The sequence below is a fragment of the Halichondria panicea genome, chromosome 14 (genome assembly GCF_963675165.1).
Source record: "Halichondria panicea chromosome 14, odHalPani1.1, whole genome shotgun sequence".
Lineage (NCBI taxonomy): Eukaryota > Metazoa > Porifera > Demospongiae > Suberitida > Halichondriidae > Halichondria > Halichondria panicea.
In genome coordinates, this window is record NC_087390.1 from 3,274,140 (window position 1) to 3,294,355 (window position 20,216).

General features: G+C 41.2%; 1 protein-coding gene and 5 long non-coding RNA genes across 7 annotated transcripts in view; 4 read left to right on the forward strand and 2 right to left on the reverse strand.

Annotated features, from left to right (window-relative positions):
• The first annotated feature begins 683 nt into the window (after positions 1-683).
• LOC135347664 (uncharacterized) lies at positions 684-4,715 on the forward strand. The gene is made up of 3 exons (XR_010398508.1): positions 684-1,073; positions 1,868-4,014; positions 4,356-4,715. It is a non-coding gene; the product is annotated as an uncharacterized LOC135347664 (long non-coding RNA).
• LOC135347658 (uncharacterized) lies at positions 4,713-17,396 on the reverse strand. Its single transcript, XR_010398503.1, has 15 exons — positions 16,367-17,396; positions 16,158-16,243; positions 13,986-14,058; positions 13,405-13,559; positions 13,148-13,214; positions 12,744-12,856; positions 12,432-12,563; positions 12,292-12,353; positions 11,765-11,823; positions 11,540-11,571; positions 11,012-11,144; positions 9,778-9,866; positions 7,696-9,561; positions 6,466-7,311; positions 4,713-5,419 (listed from the first exon to the last, which is right to left on the reverse strand). It is a non-coding gene; the product is annotated as an uncharacterized LOC135347658 (long non-coding RNA).
• On the forward strand, positions 6,530-7,413 carry LOC135347670 (uncharacterized). Its single transcript, XR_010398515.1, has 2 exons — positions 6,530-6,659; positions 7,162-7,413. It is a non-coding gene; the product is annotated as an uncharacterized LOC135347670 (long non-coding RNA).
• The window catches only part of LOC135347659 (uncharacterized), a 38,396-nt gene continuing 32,159 nt past the window's right edge, over positions 13,980-20,216 (forward strand). The window contains exons 1-2 of the long non-coding RNA XR_010398504.1: positions 13,980-14,082; positions 14,129-14,168. This is a non-coding gene — a long non-coding RNA (uncharacterized LOC135347659). The remainder of the gene's footprint in view (positions 14,083-14,128; positions 14,169-20,216) is intronic.
• On the forward strand, positions 14,175-16,203 carry LOC135347649 (uncharacterized). Of its 2 annotated transcripts, XR_010398494.1 has the most exons (5): positions 14,175-14,666; positions 14,748-14,893; positions 15,081-15,204; positions 15,258-15,374; positions 15,589-16,203. XR_010398494.1 is itself a non-coding variant. In XM_064545687.1 (3 exons), the coding sequence occupies exons 1-3, from the start codon at positions 15,051-15,053 to the stop codon at positions 15,690-15,692; spliced, it is 375 nt and encodes a 124-aa protein (XP_064401757.1). In that variant the 5' UTR covers positions 15,046-15,050; the 3' UTR covers positions 15,693-16,203. The 2 variants fall into 2 exon arrangements, 1 of the variants encoding a protein (XP_064401757.1); XM_064545687.1 differs by lacking the exons at positions 14,175-14,666; positions 14,748-14,893 and having other exon boundaries at positions 15,046-15,204.
• Positions 17,731-20,172, reverse strand: LOC135347663 (uncharacterized). The gene is made up of 4 exons (XR_010398507.1): positions 20,078-20,172; positions 19,163-19,320; positions 18,851-18,994; positions 17,731-17,813 (listed from the first exon to the last, which is right to left on the reverse strand). It is a non-coding gene; the product is annotated as an uncharacterized LOC135347663 (long non-coding RNA).

Below are 20,216 nucleotides of genomic sequence, written 5' to 3' on the forward strand. Positions count from 1 at the left end.
ATTACTTAGTAAATACAAAATCCTTGCCAGAACGCAATACCTCTGTTCGCAACCTGCACCTCCGAATAACGGCCATGCAGGTCCCAAATGAACAGTTTGTGTACAAAACAACCTCTCAACAAATGCCACCTCTGTATAAAGGCCAAAACATTGTTCCCCAAAGGTGTCCGTTACAGAGGGGTTCCACTGTAGTTAGATTGCAAAGGGTCAATTTTTTGCTGATTCGCAAAGGTTTTTCACCAGCAAACAAACGAACTAGTAATAAGGTAGCTGTAGGTAGTCTTCTAAGTCCAAACCTAACCTCTCTCTTTTTGCAGTTGGGCTACGCACAATTCAACAGAATCAACAGTACTGTACTTGATGTAATTACAGCACCACTCTATACGAAAATCAAAATTTCGGCATAATTATAGCACCATTATGCATGTACATAGTCTCACAATTTTTTCTGCTGTGATATGGACATGGACTCGACGAGTCGTAGCAACTCAACTGCATTGTGAGACCTTTTTTATGATTTCTCACAGTCAGTTTAATAATTATGAACATAAAATTTGCGCAGAGTTAATTAATTCATCCATCATTTGCAGGTGAACATCATGTGTCTGTTTCCTGTATAATTAGAAAGTGAAAACACTAAGATAATTAATGCAGTAATGTCATTGTAATGATGTCATTTGTGGTAAATCACTTTAGTATAATGTCTAAGCCAGCTGAGTACAAAGCTTTCATGGATTGTTACGATGATTTTATACAGCTTGTAGAGCAGGCACCAAACGACGTCTGTAATCAATTGATTCCTCTTGAATTACTACCACCAGCAGTGATAAAATACGTTAGTAATAACGTTCATGATGATGATGAAAAGGCGTCTCGAATATGTAACACTCTGTCGAGCCAAATCCAAATCAATTCAGAGGCTGTTCATTTATTTATTAATTCTCTAGAAAAAGCTGGTAGGTGGACACGTTATGCAGTCGAAAATTTCCAAAAAGCACTGGAGAACCGCAAACAAGAAGAGTGCATTGAGTCCAAACAGAAAATTACCAAGCCACAGCACATACAAGAAAACTGTGAGTTGTGGGGATGATATGAAGGTTAATAATCGTGTACATATAGTCTGTATATGTACTATGAGTCTTTTCTCTACTTGCTTTAGTGTCCTCAACCATCGCAAGTCCATTACCACATCGAGCTGCCATCAACAATCACCACCTCCTTGACAACAGTGAAGATTTTTTTGCAAAAACTGGGTGCTGGAACGGTAACAACCTTTGTGCATTTACTGTAGGAATTGGTCCAATGTAGGTTACTATTATATATGCACACGCATGATTAGCCTCGCACAGATCTAGAGTTGTATTTAAGTATAATTTCAGGAGAAAGAAGGAGAATAGACTTGCTGGAGAATGAGATTTGTATGAAATAGCAAATACATAATTATACATTGTTGGTTAGAATCAGTCTCTCAAAAGCTGTGCTATCTCTTTCCAAGAGTTAGTGTCGTTGTTGGCTTTGTTCATGTGATGCTCTTATATAGCTACAGCCTCTTCCAGTTAGTAATTATACCAATAGTAGATCAGTTTGGAGGTAACCGAATGTAGCCACACCCAATGCCGCATTACCGAAGCGTGACATTCCTGAGCGTGACATACATACATCAAAGGTTTTATGAGATACAATGCAGTTAGTTGCCTCGCGCTAAGGCGCTCAGTAACAAAGATTAATTAAACGATCGTGACCAACCTCCTCCGATTACCATGGATTGGTAATGTGTTGAGTTTAGGGAGTCAGACATTTCATGGCGTTGTTAATTGTGCGAGCTACTGCTTTTGTACTGAACAACCTATATAACTTATTATTACAGGTCGACCAGTTGTGATTGTCCTAGCTGTTTTGCTAGGTGTTGCAGCAGCTTTCAGTGGAGGAGCTTGTGTGTACATGTATTCTGGAGAGGATATCGCCACTGCTGTTAGCGTACCAAAAAATCAAGAACGAAATGAGAGTAAAATAGAGTTCTACGAAGTTTTTCCTCAGCAAAATGTACCTACTATTAATAGCCCCTTTTTTGGTCGAGCCAAAGAACTAAAAGAAGTAAAAGAACTTATTATCTCAAACGCGGTCCGTATTATTAATATCAATGGTCCACCTGCTTTTGAAAAATCCAGACTAGCAAATCAGTTGGGTCATGAATTACTGCATTATTCTGGTGTCATTCCAAACATTCGATATATAGATACAGTGACTTCTAGAAAGTCGTGGTATCTCTGTTCAACCAGCACTTCACAAAAACAAGAACGTAATAGATATTCTGGCACACATGATATATCTGACACTGAGTCTCCAGAAAGTAGTGGTCAAAGTGTATATGACGACAATTTATGTACGTTGATTACATGGCAGAAAAAAAGAACTGTATTGATATTTGATAACTGTGACCCAATCCTGCACAGTAATGATCGAAAGCTGTTTGTAGATATGCTTCAAACATTTCTATCAATGAATGTCCAGATATTTAATGTGGTAGTTGTATCTCAAGAACAGTTGTTTTTCTTAGATGATGGTTTTTACTCAATTCATCTAGAAGCACTTTCACCAATGGATTCTCAGGCTATGCTAATGCATTACATACAAAACCTGACTACTGCACAAGCTAATGACCTTTACGCTGTTGTTGGCGGTTGCCCTCTGGCACTAAAAGTTGTTGCAAAGCTTCTTTGTGAAAGAAATAGTCTGAAGTCGTTGTTAGCAAAGCTGAAGCAAAACGTAACATTTACATTATCTAAAAAGTCTACAAGAGAAGAGGATCAGTTGCACAAAGTAATAGACATTGCTTACAAAAAGTACATGGACCCTCTGAGTAGAAAATGTGCTCGTGTTCTGAGTCTCTTTCCAGGGTCTGTGAGTGAAGAGATGACCAACAGTGTCTTATCTGAAATTGTAGACCCGTCGTGTATTGAAGATGTCATACGTTTGTCGTTTTTGGAAGAGTTTTCAATCGAAGAATTACGAAGATTTTCTATCCACACTGTTATTCAAGGTTACCTGAAATCTGTGCATCTTATCCAGTCTGATATAAAAGCTTTCAATTCATCTTTTCTCAGTTTCTATTCTGATTATTTAACAAATGCCATGAAGCAGAGTTACATGTATGTTCATCGAAACATAAGCAATGAAGACAGTTACTTATTAAATGATTTGGAATCTCACAATATGAATGAATTTGTACCAATGCTCCTATCAACAGACATTGATGAAGAGCTTACATTGTATTCTGCAATAGCGCTAGGCTTTCTAATCTATGAGAAAAGGATTCCTGAGGCCTATACTCATGACGTCTTCCTAAAAGCACATAACTTACACAGCAGCTCTTCAATATTTGACAGTCTTTGTGCTCTCTCCTCCAAAGACGTATGCACGAGCATCCTATGGAAATCATTTTCGCTTCTTGTAATACAGAATGAATGTAATAGCTATTTTTCCTTCATTTCAAATCTATTCTTTGCTCACCCGATATGTTCTCAACTCTATAATTGCTCCAAACTAAATCCCTTCGATTATCAATACACTGTGTTACAAGAAATTGTGAACCAAACAGAAAAGTCCCTATGAGGGGTGTGATACTTTCAAACACTTATTGTAAGATGTCAACTACATGCATACAAGTGGATTATGGAGTTTTTGTCTAAATGGACTCTCGTGATTAATGTTTTTGCTATATTACTTGTAGTGGCACTAGTGTATATGGAATATCTATGATATTGCGGGATTTTTTTACAGTTTTGCTGATTGCAGAAACATGTATATTTTTTTGCGTTGCATTAAATATACTGTTGTACTTTCCAGACCGTACAGATTCGTACTATCAATTGTATGCTGAGTTTTGGTATGACATCTGCATCAGTATTTCAGATTATGTCGAGGAATGGCAATGTACTCATCTACCTACTTCCTTCATCAACAACACAATGTCAGACATGTGCAACAACACAACTGCAATTGTCGAGGAACATGGTATGTCACTTGTAATTATTAGTATGGCAATTCCCCTATTCCTGAAAATACTTGTTTTCTCAATAATCCTCTTCATTTATGGTATTATAAACTACCAAGATGTTAATTCTAAATTTCTCCAAGGCATAATAGTTGGTTTCCTAATTGGTTCTTTTGTTTTTGATATCGGTATTTTGATGCTTGGCTGTTCTGCTGTCTCCAGATTTATGACCTTTTCCCCTGCGATTTTTTACACCATATACATACTTATTGAATTGCTGCCCATTTCATTTTATGTATTTGGCTACATTATTTACCACCACAAGAATGCTTTTATATATCCACTATTAAACGTCAATCAGAACCGGACCGAACGAATATCCCTGGGATTGTGTATGAAACCCGTATTCGTGAGCTCACTCTTTGCAGCACTTTGTTATGTTATGATGTATTACTGTGCACAATTTATTAATTACTCTAGTAATGGTGGTCTTGTCCATTCTTTATAAACACAATCATAATTGCACATGCATTAATTATCACTCTTATAATACTGAGTGACTGTAGATTTACTTACAGACTCGTATATACGCCTGCTTTAAATCTTCATGTGTATATAATAATTATACACCATGTGTGTAATGTCACTAAGTATAAACTTTTTGTAAAATGTAGCTACATGTAGCAGCTATGATTTTGTTATAATTTTTATACAAATTTGTTTTCTCGATCCTGGCTGTATTAATTTTTCTCAGTACGTACATTGTTAGGTGTCAAACTCACTCTGCAAACAATGTACATATGCATAACATTGTACCACGTAGTACCAGGGCACACTCCTAGTAGTACTGCATACTGCATGCTCAAAGTTTAGATTAGCTTTGATATACTCAACGTACTATTAGAAAAGTAAAATTAATGAGAAACACAAGTTGTAGTGGGACCAAATACTGCTATGTATCAATGCTAAACATCAATAACATAATACAAAATGTAGTCTTTGCCTGAATACTTAGTTGTTGTTGTTTTTGTTTTTTTGTGGGGGGGAGTGTCCCCTTTAAAATATATACAGAAAAAATAAAATAAAGGTAAAGCTATAGTATACAGTTTAATGACGATAATTGGAGCGAGCACCACGAATACACTATATGGGAGAACGTAGCAGTGAGAAAGTCAATCGGCAACAGAGCCATGCCATAGTAGATGAGTACGAGTGCTCCCATTTGTCAGCAAGGCACGGCTAGCCTTCTGTAAAAGGTTGTGTCTTCCGTGGTCAACGTCCAGTGGCAGACATAACAAGTGGTGTGAATGGAAAATGTTCAATTTCCCGTTATAGTGCTGGCTAAGGTCGATTGTCTGTTGAATTGTTGTTGTGAGGATTGAATACTCGTATGTTGAAATAAGTTCGCTCGTATTGACCTTGAGGCTGTCAATAGATAAGCTAATGAGCCACCTTGTGGACAGACAATGAATCTGTGGCCTGCTCAACTCATGCCACAATAAGGCAAGATTAATTCACACAGACAATGAATCAAGGACTAATGCTGCTACTGCTGCTTTTCATTTTGTGAAACTTTACCTATATGAATTGCAGGCAACAGCTATGACTTGGGGCATAGAGGCAGCCACTGGCAATAGCTATAATTATGAAATTATTTTGTTGGCTTGCTGACATTATAACAGAAGCCAACTGTATTTACTACATTGTGGTTGCAGTGCTTTTGCAGTATAACCTGCAAAGCTTTTCAAGTACACTTGAAATATCAATTTAAAAAGAAACTACCACTAATTGACCTCAGGTATGTGTACATATAGTAATGGTCAGAGCTGGATGCTCATAGTTCAAATTGTAAATGAATGATTGGTTGTGCAAGACCTACATCTATTTTTAGAGCATGTATTGACGTGTTTAGCCTTTTTTGAGTGAATCCTAGGCGTTTAAGTAGACAGCATAATGTGGCAGCACTTTAGATCTACCAGTAATCTGAACTTCTGAAGCAATTGGGTTTTCACAAATAATTTCAATTCATTGTGAGATCATCTAGACAGTGCTCCCTTGGGCTGGCTTTAAATAAGCAGCGACACATCTCCAGTGAATTGAAATCTATCAACAACCCTCGGGCCAAACATGTAGTAGCTTCAGCAACAAACAATCTAGCTATCTGCTGCTTCCTGATGGTACAGCAATTGACAAGCTTTTGCCATACCATTCTCCACCTCAAGAAGAAATAAAGTATACAAAGGGGCTGTAAATGGAAGCATCAGTCAACCAATAAACACATCCTCTCTACTCAGAGTGGGTACATTTGGTAATACTTTAGAGCACTTGGGTAAAAGCAGCAGTCACACTGAGCCAAAACAGACGGTAAAGACCCACTAGACAATAAACATTAAGCGACACACGAGTCCTACGTAGCTCTGATAAAGGATTGATTGTACAACCTAACACAACTATTATCACTGTATACTCACCAGACTCGTAGCTGGTCACACGTTCCTTTGCTACATGTACTTGCTCCTCTCCTATGTTACTGAGACGAGATTGGCCAGCTCACTCCATGTTGGTCGTCCAGACCAACCCTTCATCCATTGGTCAATCACTTCTGTCAAGCAGCCAGCACTGTCGTTGGGACACGAATCACAACACACTGAGACAAAAAAATACGGTAAATACCCCCTACACAATAAATTGGCTTCATCTCCAATGGGTATATAGGGTCACGCTTTCACAAGCTAATTGTTCTCTGCAAGGACAAGAGATGCAATACATAACACTAAAAGCAAATTATCAGTACTACTGTTAGCACACACGACGACATGTATATAAAGAGGCTAGCTCTGAACCAGGTTTCTTGGCCTGGCTAGCTAACTCATACCTCCCCATGTAAGACACAGAAATGCGTGGGTAGAAGGACATGAGGGGATGGTGATATCCAATGGTTTAGAGTTAGAGGTACACACACAGTTGGAGGATCACAACCATTTGTAATGGACACACGTATATAACGAAACAGACACTTTAGGTACATGCGTGTACATGGATTATGACAGAGTCAGGGATAATTTATTAACTGTGGAGATAAAATGCACGTACATGGCTAGTATTGCATTATAAATTTACATACATGCTGGTTTAACACATTACTTTGTAACCCTCACCTTTTACAGCAATCTGCTGACAGTCACTGGAGGTGCTTGGTGATCCCAAACCCTAGGCTCCCACTGCGGAGGAGATAACGTCTTTGTACAACCTAGCAATATGTACAATCGTCCCAAAAGAACGAGTTGGTCTTTGCCATACCTGGAGTGGTGTATGTGCTGTGTGTGTATATGACACATGTGCTTATAGGCTGCATGTCACAAAGACAATAATAATGTACATGTGTACATACAAAGATTAATGACTAATGCTGTTTATGATATTGGCAACGGTTCGAATTAAGAATTAATTGTACGTATACTAAGTACTTTACATGCATCCATTCCTTAAAGGCTACAATAACTGTCACTGCTGGGCAATACTGTAGGCCAATACACCTCACCTTGATGATTATAGTGCAAGCAAGTAGCTAACTTTGGGACGTAACTATACATTGTCGTGTATAGTTACACATAGAGTGCTTTTGGGGTGAAACTTAAGAATTAAACGTGAGAAACAAATGACCCACATCGAAGAGGGTACCGTATAACACGTTGACTTACTCTGATCGAGTCTTGTCTCTTGATCTCTGTCGTTCTCAATGTGAGTGAATCGGCAGCCAAATTCCTGGTTGGTAATTAGATCCATGAAAGTGTTGCTATAGAGAAATTCACTAGAGCTGCAAAAAAGAAAATATTGCTGTGAAAAAAAGCTAAATACTAACGTCGTAGGCGGTCACTGACTACCAGTTGAGTAGGGATCGCTGTGACCCTCCACGGAGCTATGAAATTGGGTGGAACCACCTACATGTAGCATGATGATGTGGACACAATAAAGTGCAGACTTCCCCAGCGAGTATTGGTGTTCAAACCACCTTGGCAAACAAGCCGCTTCCTGCATATAAGTCACATTGTATAATTATCTGCCTGTGATGAAGCTTATTTCACTCATGTTTGTGCGTCTTTCTGTGATCTCTATTGTTATCTGAACTCTGTCCAATAACTCTTCCCCATTTTTGTTTTTTGCACTTGTTATCCTATTATTCTCGAATGTATGTCACAGTTCAAGAGCACATGCTCTTCCAACCCTACTCTCCTAAAAATGTTTTTTGCACTTGTTATACCATTATTCTCGAATGTATGTCACAGTTCAAGAGCAGAGGAGGTATACGACACGCGTGCCTCGATTAGTGGGTAAAGACTTTAGAATGGATAAGTAACAGTCATAATGAGCCAAAACAGCCGGTAAAGACCCACTAGACAATAAACACTATGTGAGACAAAGGTCCTATCTCTGATAAAGAGTCGATCATACATTATTATAACACTATAATGGAACACAGGGGGGGCAGAGCGTATACAACACATAAAAAGTCTAACGAAACACGGGGGGGGGGGCACAGCGTATACATGTATAACATACAAAAAGTACGTTATTATAATAGTCTAATGGAACACGGGGGGGGGGCACAGCGTATGCAACAGCTTGTTTAACCATATATACAGGAAGAGAGGGATTGGCAACGGATCACGTGCGCCCATAAGCCACATATAAAATTACATGAAATCAATACAGAGCTTGACAAGCCATCCGTGTTTCCCTCCCCAACGCGGTAGAACAACCTTTATGGCAACCTTTCCAAGCCCCCAAAACACTTCTATTCGATGCCCCTTGCTTGTAGGCATCATTTAGAGATGACAAAAACATAATTTCAATTGTTGTGAAGTAGCTAGAGGTACATGCGACACTATGTACCTCCTGCTACTATAATATAGCTAGAGCTGCCTAACTAAGTAGTGTACTGTGTAGCATATGGCCTAAAGCACTGCATTGAACTGAAAGTTAAGCAGCAAAATTCTTATACTGACAGTAAAACAATCGTTTGTCTCTTATTTTGTGTCTGGCCATTTTTCCCAACGTTGAAAGTAGGCGGCCTCAATTAAACCGCAGGGAAACACGGATGGCTATTCGAGGCGCTTTTGTTGCCAATCCCTCTCTTCCTGTATCTATGGTTTAACAAAAAGTACATTAGTGTCTAATTGAGCACAGGGGGGAGGGCAAGCGTATACAACAGCTCGTAACATTGGCCTGTGACCCTATTATAAATGATGCGACTAAAAGTGAGTGGGAGATATACATGCTGTGCAGGTGCACCTGAAAACGGGTTTTCTATAGAGAGGCTTTATTTGCTTATTTGCTTATTTGCTTATTTGCCTGATTGAGAGGCATCTTTGTGTAGGAACATTTGCATTGGATGACTCAATCTAAAGTACACGTACACGTACATGCAAGCTTCGTACTCTGAAAACATCATAGTTGTCATCTCCACCTGAGGCTAAGAGCTGACCGTCAGGTGACCATCTGAGTCTGCACACCTCCTGTGTGTGACCTTGGTAGCGTTCGATTGGAAGAGAGGCCTCTCGATGGTCCTAGGCAACAGATCAGAGGAATACCATGTGACTGCATGCAGACATAATTGCTGTGGCCGAGAATAATTATGCTCTCCGTGTGCATGCGCAAGCGAGGTATACGGTAGTCCGTTTGTGTGTGTTAATACTGAAAGTGAAAGTTATAGTCTAATGGAGCGGGGGGCATATACAACAGCTGCTATTTAGATCAGAATACACATCACCACGACGACTCACATCTCTTGACTGTAACTGTTTAAATACTGCCAGTTCAGTTCCTCACATCAAAATAGCGTCATTCTCAATGAATCCAAACTGTACATCACCTGCAGAACGAATAGGCAAATGGATCAAGTGAAATGTATGTGAGAAACAAAAACCTATTGGTCAGATCCATGAGAAGGCGTTGCTATGGAGAAACATTTACTGGACAGGTGTGCTTGAGCTGCAGAAAAGGCTGTGACAAAAAGCCATACACTTACAGAACGGAGATTGATCATGTCGATCATCCATCATTGGTATAGCCCAGAAGGTCTAGTCCCTAATGTTTATTGTGCCGGGACTCATCAGTGGACTGCACACGCACTCAGTAATAAAATCTACTTTGCTCGCACTATATTAGAGATTCCTAGCTAATAATACTTGCAAGTATGATCCAGTGTGACTTCTTTGATTTTGATTGGTCATGCAGAAAATCTGACCGATTAGGCACCATTAGGCACCTCGATGCTCTTCAACAGAGATGTAGAAAAGATTGTTCTTGTCTCGGTCTCTTATAGTTGCAAATAGGAGTAATCTAGGTATATATCAAGCTATATTCAGAGCTAACCAGCTTACACAATAAACTGCAACTACTCACTGACAAATGTATCACTTCCTGGTGGGCGTATTCTCGAGGCAAAATAGCCTATGCAGGAACTTCCACTCAAAAGTGGGGGTGGGCGTAATTTCGGATGTGGGCGTAATCTCGGTAGAGCACGGTATACAACTGCCACTGGAGATGACATTGGGCCTCTGCTACGTCACTACAATGTGTACTTGTGTAAACTGTGGTAACCGCTAATTAAGGGTGTAGAGCAGCATGCTCCACAGCCAACTGCCAAAATGCTATGCACGTGCACTGACTCTGATGCGTTGCCTTATCGGTTTTCACAGTTTACACAATTACACATTGTAGTGACGCAGCAGAGGCCCAATGCCTAATCTCATCTCCAGAGGCAGTTGCATACTCTTGGTAATACACTCTTGCCTACACCTACAAGAGCAAATACATACATGTACATTTAGCATCATACAAATCGGCCTGATACAAAAGAAAAGCATGTACATGTACGTACGCAATGGTGTCCAATTGACGGGCTAGTGCATGTACATAGAATAATGTTACAGAGGCATTCGTAACTATCTTTGACTGCCCATAACAAAATGTATTCCAAAAAAGGCTGGCATTCCTTTAAAATAAAGCACGTACGTTTGCCCAGCTGTCCGGTAAGAGCTGATGCTGGCGATGGGTCCCAGTGGCCATCAAACTGGAGAAAGATGCTAGGCTTGCTCCCGTGTCTCTGGCCCTGTGCACACTCCTCACTGTCTACAATAAACTCAGTCTGTGAACCAGAAGAAAACACCGATAATTTCTCAGCATTTAGAGGGAGGTAGATACGTAACTACTGAAGCCTCTCAAAAAGAGAGGTGGCAGAGGTTGTTTAGACGTTACATGTCAGCATTGCACAAAGTTTGAGTGGTCTACATAACGAACACCTTCGGGGAACAAAGTTTTGGCTACAGAGGTGGCCTTTGATAATCACTATCATCTAGTCACTTTCATATAACTACTAACCCTTTACCACTACGCGTACGTGCATGTATACATGTACATGTATATACGCTCAATAGGCACTTTTTACCCATTACATGTCCTGTATGCCCAATAGTAACTCAATCTCTTATTTACACCCCAATAGGTGCTAAGTCAGGTACGTACACATGTAGTAAAGCTGACCTGAACTTTCCGAAGGAGTCAACCACTTTTTTCTGTGTAAGGACAGGAGAACATTAGAATTACCAAAACCAAAAAAACGTGCAGCACTGACGTAGCACGCACATAAACAATACACGAACAGCTAAGGAGAGAGCCAGTGTTTTCTTGGCTTGCTAGCTAAAGCTCTAATACAAGTGAGGTGGAACAGTAACATCATGCAGTTCACACTATCTGCAGTGGAGTTACCTGGCAGCAGTCTCCAGTAAGTCCAGCTTTACGTCTTCCTTCAGGGCGTAACTCTCAGTCTGTAGGGGTACATGTCTATATAGGTTTGATCATAGTGTTAGTTAGTCGTAATTTTCGGATGTTGCTTCTACACAAAAATTTCCACCATACAAAAATAACCTGCTATACGGTATTGGGACCTGGGTGCCAGACGTTTGTTTCGCTCAGGCATTATAGGATAGTGTGATCCACCCTAATGTATACATTACGGACAAACGCCTAGTATTGACCTTGACTCGCTGAAGAAAATACCCTCAGTCGTTTACTAAATCCCCTCAGTCATTTACTAAATACCCTCAGTTGTTGCTAAATACTCTCAGTCGTTTGGCCGTCAAACATTTGCTAAATACCCTCACTAAATACCACAATATTTGGACACAATTGGCACCCCATAGAAATACGTTATCTAATATTAATGTTTAGTTTGAGCAATCCGCAAAATGTTAGTGCCTCGAAAAGTAACCCGCTATACGGTGTGAAACACTTACCGCGAGGTCATTCACTTTCTATTTCTGTTTCGATATCGTTGCTCTGCTCCCAATCACTCAACCTGTTAGACCAAGTGTGTGTCACAAGAAGTGTCAGTTGGCAACTATCATTGATAGCCAAATTAATGTTTACAGCTTACAGAAATGGCTGGTGATAGGGTCCCCAGTGGCCTTCAAACTGGATGTATGCTGGGCTTGCTCCCCACTTAGCTGTAGAACGGAAGGCGACAGGTCGATGCTACGGGGCCAGTTTTTATAGTCATCCTCATCACCTGCAGACAATACACAGCACATGTAACTGCGTAGTTATGCCCTATCAACAAATCAGACAACCAGTAAACACATCGTCTACTAGAGTGAGTATTTGGTAGAGTGCAACTGAGCCAAAACAGACGGTACAGATTCACTAGACAATAAGAGACGTGACTGATTATACAATCTATAATTATTACAAGTTAACCCCTTTTGTAGCTGGTCACGAGTTCCTTCGCTACGATCCGATCTTACTGAGATGATCGGCCAGCTCCCTCGTTGGTCGTCCAGACGCTCTAAATGACAGTTCTTCCTGGATACCAAACACATCGAGGAGGTTGCATGAAAAAAGTGTGCGAGCCACAAGGTAAACACGACATTAATAGACATGGACCTGATTTATGATCAGTTGCATGGTCTCTAGTCAGGGAATGGTCGGTGTGACCCCCCACAAAGCTATGAATTGGGCAGATCCACAAAGTGCCGACTAACTCGACTAACTCGACAATCTCACACACACACACACACACCCACACACCCACACACCCACACACACACACACACACACACACACACACACACACACACACACACACACACACACCTTGTGCACATCATACCCTTTCTTGGGGCAGTTACACCATCGTCTGACCCAAGTGTTACAGAGGTTACTGTAAACAGAATACAATGTACATCGTGAACAATGTCACAGTTTCACACTAACCTAGAGGGGGGTCACTAGCTGTAGCATTAGATGATTAATTCAGTCAATATAGATGCATTGAAAGGGAACGACAAATTAAAATTTTGAATCACATACAATGTATGATGTAATCTATTTTGGTGTTTACTCTAACTCACTTGTCCGCAAAAATTCTTGTTGTACACACTGTTAGAGTCGTTGTAACAACAGCCTGGCTTACTTACTAGTAGCCAACAGAGGCACAGCCCCAAATGGTAGGTGGGCGGGGTAATCCCCATGAATGATGAGAGTGTGAGACAGGAGCGGGTTGGACCTGTGTAAGGAGGGTGGTGTGTGTGTGTGTGTGTGTGTGTGTGTGATAGTTGTATGTCAAAACTAACAAATGCATTCAGTAGCTCTAAAAGCGCATGGATCCTCCTTGCCAGTCCTAACCCTAATACACACAAATGAAGCACAAGGATTAATTATATACATGTACTAGGGGTTATTAACTGTACAGTATATGTCAACAAATACCCCCCAGACACCACCACCCTTGCCATCACTCTAATACCTTAAATTGTAGGAGCTAGGTGTATGAGTGTGACATAATGGCTATAATTATACAACCTAAAAATAGTAAGGGTTTTCCTCTGTGCTCATTCAGCTAACCACACTTACCACTGAGCTCAGCTAAAAAACCCACAAAGCTGACAATATAAAAGGCTACACAAACAGAAAGCTATTCACAAGCTCTCACCAAGTTGAGCAACAGTGCAACCAGCATGGAAGATTCCTCTCACAACCCAACAAGCGAGCCGTCCAGCGTATTCCTGCAGGAACAAGAGCCAAATCAGGTTTGTAAACCCTGTATAATAGAGGTTAATTAATGACCTGTCGCAGAGTTCTAACCACAGCCCAGGAGGAATCTTGCCTGAAACAGGTAAATTATTAAAGTGTATTTGCAATCACAGTTCGATTACTAATGGAACGGTAGGTTGAATATTGTAATAGGCATTTACGGCATGTTTTACAATACTATCGCTATAGACACGCCCAGATACCATCTCCTATTTTTCTGTATTTATATAGCCAAACATGAACAGTAGTATTTTATGTGCATATACCATCACAAGATACAAAGATATTACTGACATATGCCCCTACATTGAGTTCAAATATGGTAAACGATGATTGTTATTAACCCGAGGCGCGTAGGCGGGCCACAAGTTATAGTCCGGTCTGTCTGTCTGTATATATTCTGAGTCTGCTCACTCTGATACCTTCTGATAATGTCAACCAGAAAGACTAACGGCAGAGCGTAATTAGACTTTGAGCACCCAATCAGCGAGCCTTTTGCGAGTGCTCTCCCAGGACAAGAGTATCTCCCAAAACGTAGAATATACACCCCCGGTATATTTCGACTATTTCCTCAAAGAGGGTGAGTCGATTGTACATACTCTGTGCATGTGTGTGCGTGTGTCCCCGATTTTCTATACACACATAATTATATGTACAACAGGGGATAACTTGGTAGGACGTGGGGAGGATTGTGATGTGACACTCTCCAATGGGTCCCTCTCCCGGAAACATGCACAGATACTTGTGGAAAAGGGTTCACACTTTATAAAGGATCTTGGAAGTCGGAATAAGACGTTCAGGCGAAAGGTGGTATTGCAAATCATACATACATGTACATGCATGTAAGACAGTTAGATTATTATAGCAGAGAACTCAGTAAGCTAATCTAATGTTTGACCGCTCGTTAAATGATTATTGAGCGACAAGACAAAAATGTAACTTACACTGAGGTGTAATTGTAGTGATGTGCATGTCACTCCCTCCCACCTCCCAGGTGGCCCTCAAGCCTAACATCTATTATGAGCTGACGGACGGAGTGCAGGTGACGTTGGCCAATATCACTTGTTACTACCTCATAGGAAACGGGCCGGAGGAGGCAGCCAATGATGAACGAGAAGGTAACTCTTCTATGCTCCAGTAGGTTTTTGGTGAACTATATGGTTTGTCCTAGTTTCAGAGGAGAGTGAAACCAGTACAGTGTTGTATGGCCCCAGTGAGGCTCAAGAGAGTGTGGAGGACTATGATTACAACTATGAGGAGGAGAGCCCTCAACCTCAACCACCAATTGGTGAGTGCTATACAACAAATATATGTACGTATAGGAGATTACTTGAGTGGTAGCTTTAATGTCTACGAACATTGACATAATTATGTCTCGACCGCACGAGGACTACGGCATAAAGCTGACTGTGTCCGTGTGTGTGTGTGTATTCCAGCTCTGTAACTGCTCAACGCAAAAACAAAAACTTGGCGTACTTCAAACCAATTGTATTTCCTTCCAGCAACAACCCTTTCAGTTTGCCGCACCCCCACCTCCAACCGTAAGGCCTCGGCCTCAGCCACTGAGACGTCTCAAGTGCCTGCTGCTAAGAAGCGGCGTAAATAACCTTATACCTGAGCTCCCATATTGTACATTGTATATATGCATGTACATGCATGTACTTGCTCACATTGTTGTTTTCTTGCATTGTGTACAGGGTCACTGTTAAGTACACAACCACATAAAGTATTTTAAAGCATGTTACTGAGTGTCAGAGTCTATGCTCATATGCATGAGGAGTTCTAATGTTGGGAAAGCATCCGTAGTTCGTGTGTATACTGTTTTTGGGTGCCTCTCGAGAAAGGGCGTGGCAGCATTTGCAAAGATGTGGTGTACTACTTATCCTCTCAACAATTTATTGCTAGAATTCAGGTTGCTATAGTGGGGGATATTTGTAAGGGAATTTCCTCCTAAAGACCCTACCTAATTAGGTAACTAAAGTACGTATAATTATAGCCTGGATAATAGGTGGTAGGTTAAATACACATGGAACTTGTACACTAGCTGTTAGAGGAAATCTGAAACACTTACCACGAGGTCATTCGCTTTATGTTCCTATTCTTTGATATCATCCTTAGCTGCTTCATTCTCATATCACTGCTCCCCATGAACTCTACCTGTATGGTCAGATGGAGAATCAGAGTACTTTCTAACACACACTCAAAACACTACCAGGAACTAATTATACATTGTAACACTGCATGCAATACACTTCTTGCTTCTAAGCCCGCTATACTCACCTGTTGAGCTGGTTGGGAGGGTGGCTGCTTCGAGTTTACTTTCAGCTTATTTGGAGGGACGTGCAAGAACCGACGGTCATGGTACATGCTTTTTCTTTTGTATCAGGCCGATTGGTATGATGCTATACATACATGTATGTATTTGACTCATGTCTTGTAGGTGTAGGGTATAATGCAGATTTGTAACTTCCTTACTCTGGGTTGCCACTCGTACTCGTACTTGGCAGTCGAGGTCAAAGTTCAAGAAAACGCACATGATACGCAATAATACGCAATAATACCCCCCCCCACAATAATAATGATACACATGATCAGACAGAATAAGCTAAAAAGTAGCTCTACTGACTTAGTAGGAAATACATACTTGTATAAGTGTAGTGTATAAGCACTCTGTTTGTGTGCTTACGCCCAGTGCAAGAAAGGGAGCACCACTGAAAAAGTGGATACATGTACGTACCCAATAGTGTCCAATTGACGGACTAGATGTACATAGAATAATGTTACAGAGGCATTTGCAACTATCTTTGACTGCCCATAACAAAATGTATTCAAAACAGGCTGGCATTCTTTTAAAATAAAGCACGTACGTTTTCCCAGCTGTCCGGTAAGAGCTGATGCTGGCGATGGGTCCCAGTGGCCATCAAACTGGAGAGAGATGCCAGGCTTGCTCCCGTGTCTCTGGCCCTGTGCACACTCCTCACTGTCTACAATGAACTCAGTCTGTGAACCAGAAGAAAACACCGATAATTTCTCAGCATTTAGAGAGATTTTTAGGGAGGTAGATACGTAACTACTGAAGCCTCTCAAAAAAGAGAGGTGGCAGAGGTTGTTTAGACATTACATGTCAGCATTGCACAAAGTTTAAGTGGTCTACATAAAACGGACACCTTCGGGGAACAAAGTTTTGGCTTTGATAATCACTAGTACGTGCATGTATATATACGCTCAATAGGTACTTTTTTTACCCATTACATGTCCTGTATGCCCAATAGTAACTCAATCTCTTATTTACACCCCAATAGGTGCTAAGTCAGGTACGTACACATGTAGTAAAGCTGACCTGAACTTTCCGAAGGAGTCAATCACTTTTTTCTGTGTAAGGACAGGAAAACATTATAATTACAAAAACAAAAAAACACGTGCAGCACTGACGTAGCACGCACATAAACACATAAACAGCTAAGGAGAGAGCCAGTGTTTTCTTGGCTTGCTAGCTAAAGCTCTAATACAAGTGAGGTGGAACAGTAACAGCATGCAGTTCACACTATCTGCAGTGGAGTTACCTGGCAGCAGTCTCCAGTATTGATATCCTGCCACGCCGTCATTCTCAATCTGGGCGGCCATACTCTTGCTACATGTACCTCCACCTGGTGTTACGCAACCTCATTGGTCAGATCCATGAGAAGGCGTTGTATGGAGAAAATGTTGCTGGACAGGTGTGCTTGAGCTGCAGAAAAGTGCGACAAAAACCCATACACTTACAGTAACGGACGATCGATCAAGTCGATCATCCATCATTGGTATAGCCCAGAAGGTCGAATACAAGACCTTTTCGTCCCTAATGTTTATTGTGCCGGGACTCATCAGTGGACTGCACGCGCACGCGCACTCAGTAAGTGTACTTTGGTCACACTATTAGCGGTTTCTAGAACTAATAAATAATTACTTGAATCCAGTGTAATTTAATTTTGATTGGAAAGTGGTCATGGCAATAGGCAAATGGACTAAGTGTACATGTAGTTATGGTCCAACAGGCTGTGGCTGCATGCATGTGTCTAATTGGAATGTTGTGGTCTACCTAACATGAATATAGATTGCCTTATTATGCCATAAGCCATGTATAAAATTGTTTCATGTACAGGTACATGTTTTTGAATTATGGAAATACCAGCTATTATTTAGTAGCATTTTTGAGAGCATGTTCAATTCCTAAACTAATAATATTGATGCAGTAGCTCTCAGAATTACCTTTTCAATGAAATCTACGAATACAGTGCCTGTGTAGATCTACTGTTGTGCTCTCTAGCAAGCTCAAGTGAACTCGAATATTGTAAGCTGTTAATGGAGACAGCAACTATAACTAACACAAGACTGCTCTCCATAGTAGCCTATGTACAGTAAAACCACTAGGTTTGGTGAATTTCAAGCTATTGAGCCGGGATCCTCGTGCTGATCCATAATTTTAGAAGAAATGCCATGCACATCGCAAAGGTTTTTCACCAGCAAAATATTCTAATACTTAACCTGCCATCGACTCATTAATGGGTGCCGTGCACTGCGGCTATCGGAAACATAAAGTTGCCAAAATCGAGGCATGCCCTAAAGCGCAAGTTTTCGCCCGTGTTTTGGCGCGCCCCCCTCGCCCAAACGTGTATGGATTTCTTTAACCGGGCCCTTGCCTTGTTTCGGCACTTACAAGTTTTGAGCACCCCGAAACGTTATTTGGCGGGTAGCCGAGGGTGTACGCTACAGTTGGGTACCAACCTCGTCATGTCCTGATATAGGTAGGTGTAGTCCTGCAGATCCGAGAGTACTTTGTGACTGCCGAAAACATCAAGGAGGGATCCCCTGCACACTCTGACCATTACTTGAAAAGGGGGAGGGGTTTCACGAGGGTATTGGGTGTGGCTGGGTGGGTTACCAATGGGGAAAGGGGCTGAAATTGAGGTAAGAGCTTGTAACCTACCCCCCACAGACTGTTCGTTCCGAACAGTCTGTGGGGGTAGGTTATATAGTAATAGCTGATCCACACTCACAAAAAATATAAAATGCTATAAATGTGTAGGAGGTGTGTACCTCAAGTTGTGGAGTGCCCCCTAGTTTGATAGTGGTGGGGGCGTTAGAGGGTGTGGTGTCCATAGAGGTGTCGACCCCGCTCCCTTCTGACGAGACCCCACACAAGCACTGTCCACGCAGTAATGGACAGGTGGAGACTTGATGAGACGCTCCTCAATCTGTACAATAGGGGAGGAGGACACATTGTCAGAGAAACCAATCACACTTGTATCTGAGCACATCATTATGCCCCAGTGCACATGCGCAAGCGAGCTATACGGTAGTGTGTCTGTGTGTGTAGACTGCTACAGCCGCTAAAGGATCAATGAAGTGCAAATAAGAGTTTCTATAGGCTTCTAATCATGTTTTCTTGGATTTTAATTCGTGGATTTATAAAATAAAGCTTCATTCTCGAGTTATGGCTAGTTTTGCTCACTTCGAGTGCCATTGCAGCCTTTTCAGAAGAGTTCGTAGCAAAACCTGTTCACTGAGTGTTGCTACTCTACTTAGTAGTTAGCTCTGCACTAGAACGCTAGCTATTGGTAGCTGCAAGAGTGAGAAAAGAGCTGCAAGGCTCGCTGACTTGCAGCCATTAATTTTAGACTTAAACTTTTGGCATTGATCTTTTTTAACAACACAATCACCATCGATCATTACCCACTAATAATCATGATCAATGTTTGCTTTATGTTATGTAGCTTTGGCACCTCCACCGAGGCATCAGCACCTACGGTGCTTTCATTGGAAAGGTAATTCTGAGAGCTACTGCATCAATATTATTAGTTTAGGAATTGAACATGCTCTCAAAAATGCTACTAAATAGGTGTGAGGCTCTACTTTAATTAAATAGGGATAAATACCTTCATTAGCCTTCATTATGACTAATCACAGAGCCTGTGTGTGGGGGGGGGGGGAAGTTGTGTACAGTATGCACACCTTGCACGTAGGGGTGGTCCCAATATCGTCTCCTGCATAATCAAGTGATCCCTGTGGCTAGCCGTCAGTCGTGTCTAAGCCGGGTGCCCTCAGCTGGGGGGGGGGGATATTTAGCAACACAGTTCAATATGTACAGTAC

Excerpts from the sequence above, each read along its gene's own strand:
- LOC135347649 (XM_064545687.1), top strand. The coding sequence starts at position 15,051 with ATGTGCATGTCACTCCCTCCCACCTCCCAGGTGGCCCTCAAGCCTAAC. Across the intron at positions 15,205-15,257 it reads AGCCAATGATGAACGAGAAG|TTTCAGAGGAGAGTGAAACC; the intron begins GTAACTCTTCTA and ends GGTTTGTCCTAG. Across the intron at positions 15,375-15,588 it reads TCAACCTCAACCACCAATTG|CAACAACCCTTTCAGTTTGC; the intron begins GTGAGTGCTATA and ends ATTTCCTTCCAG.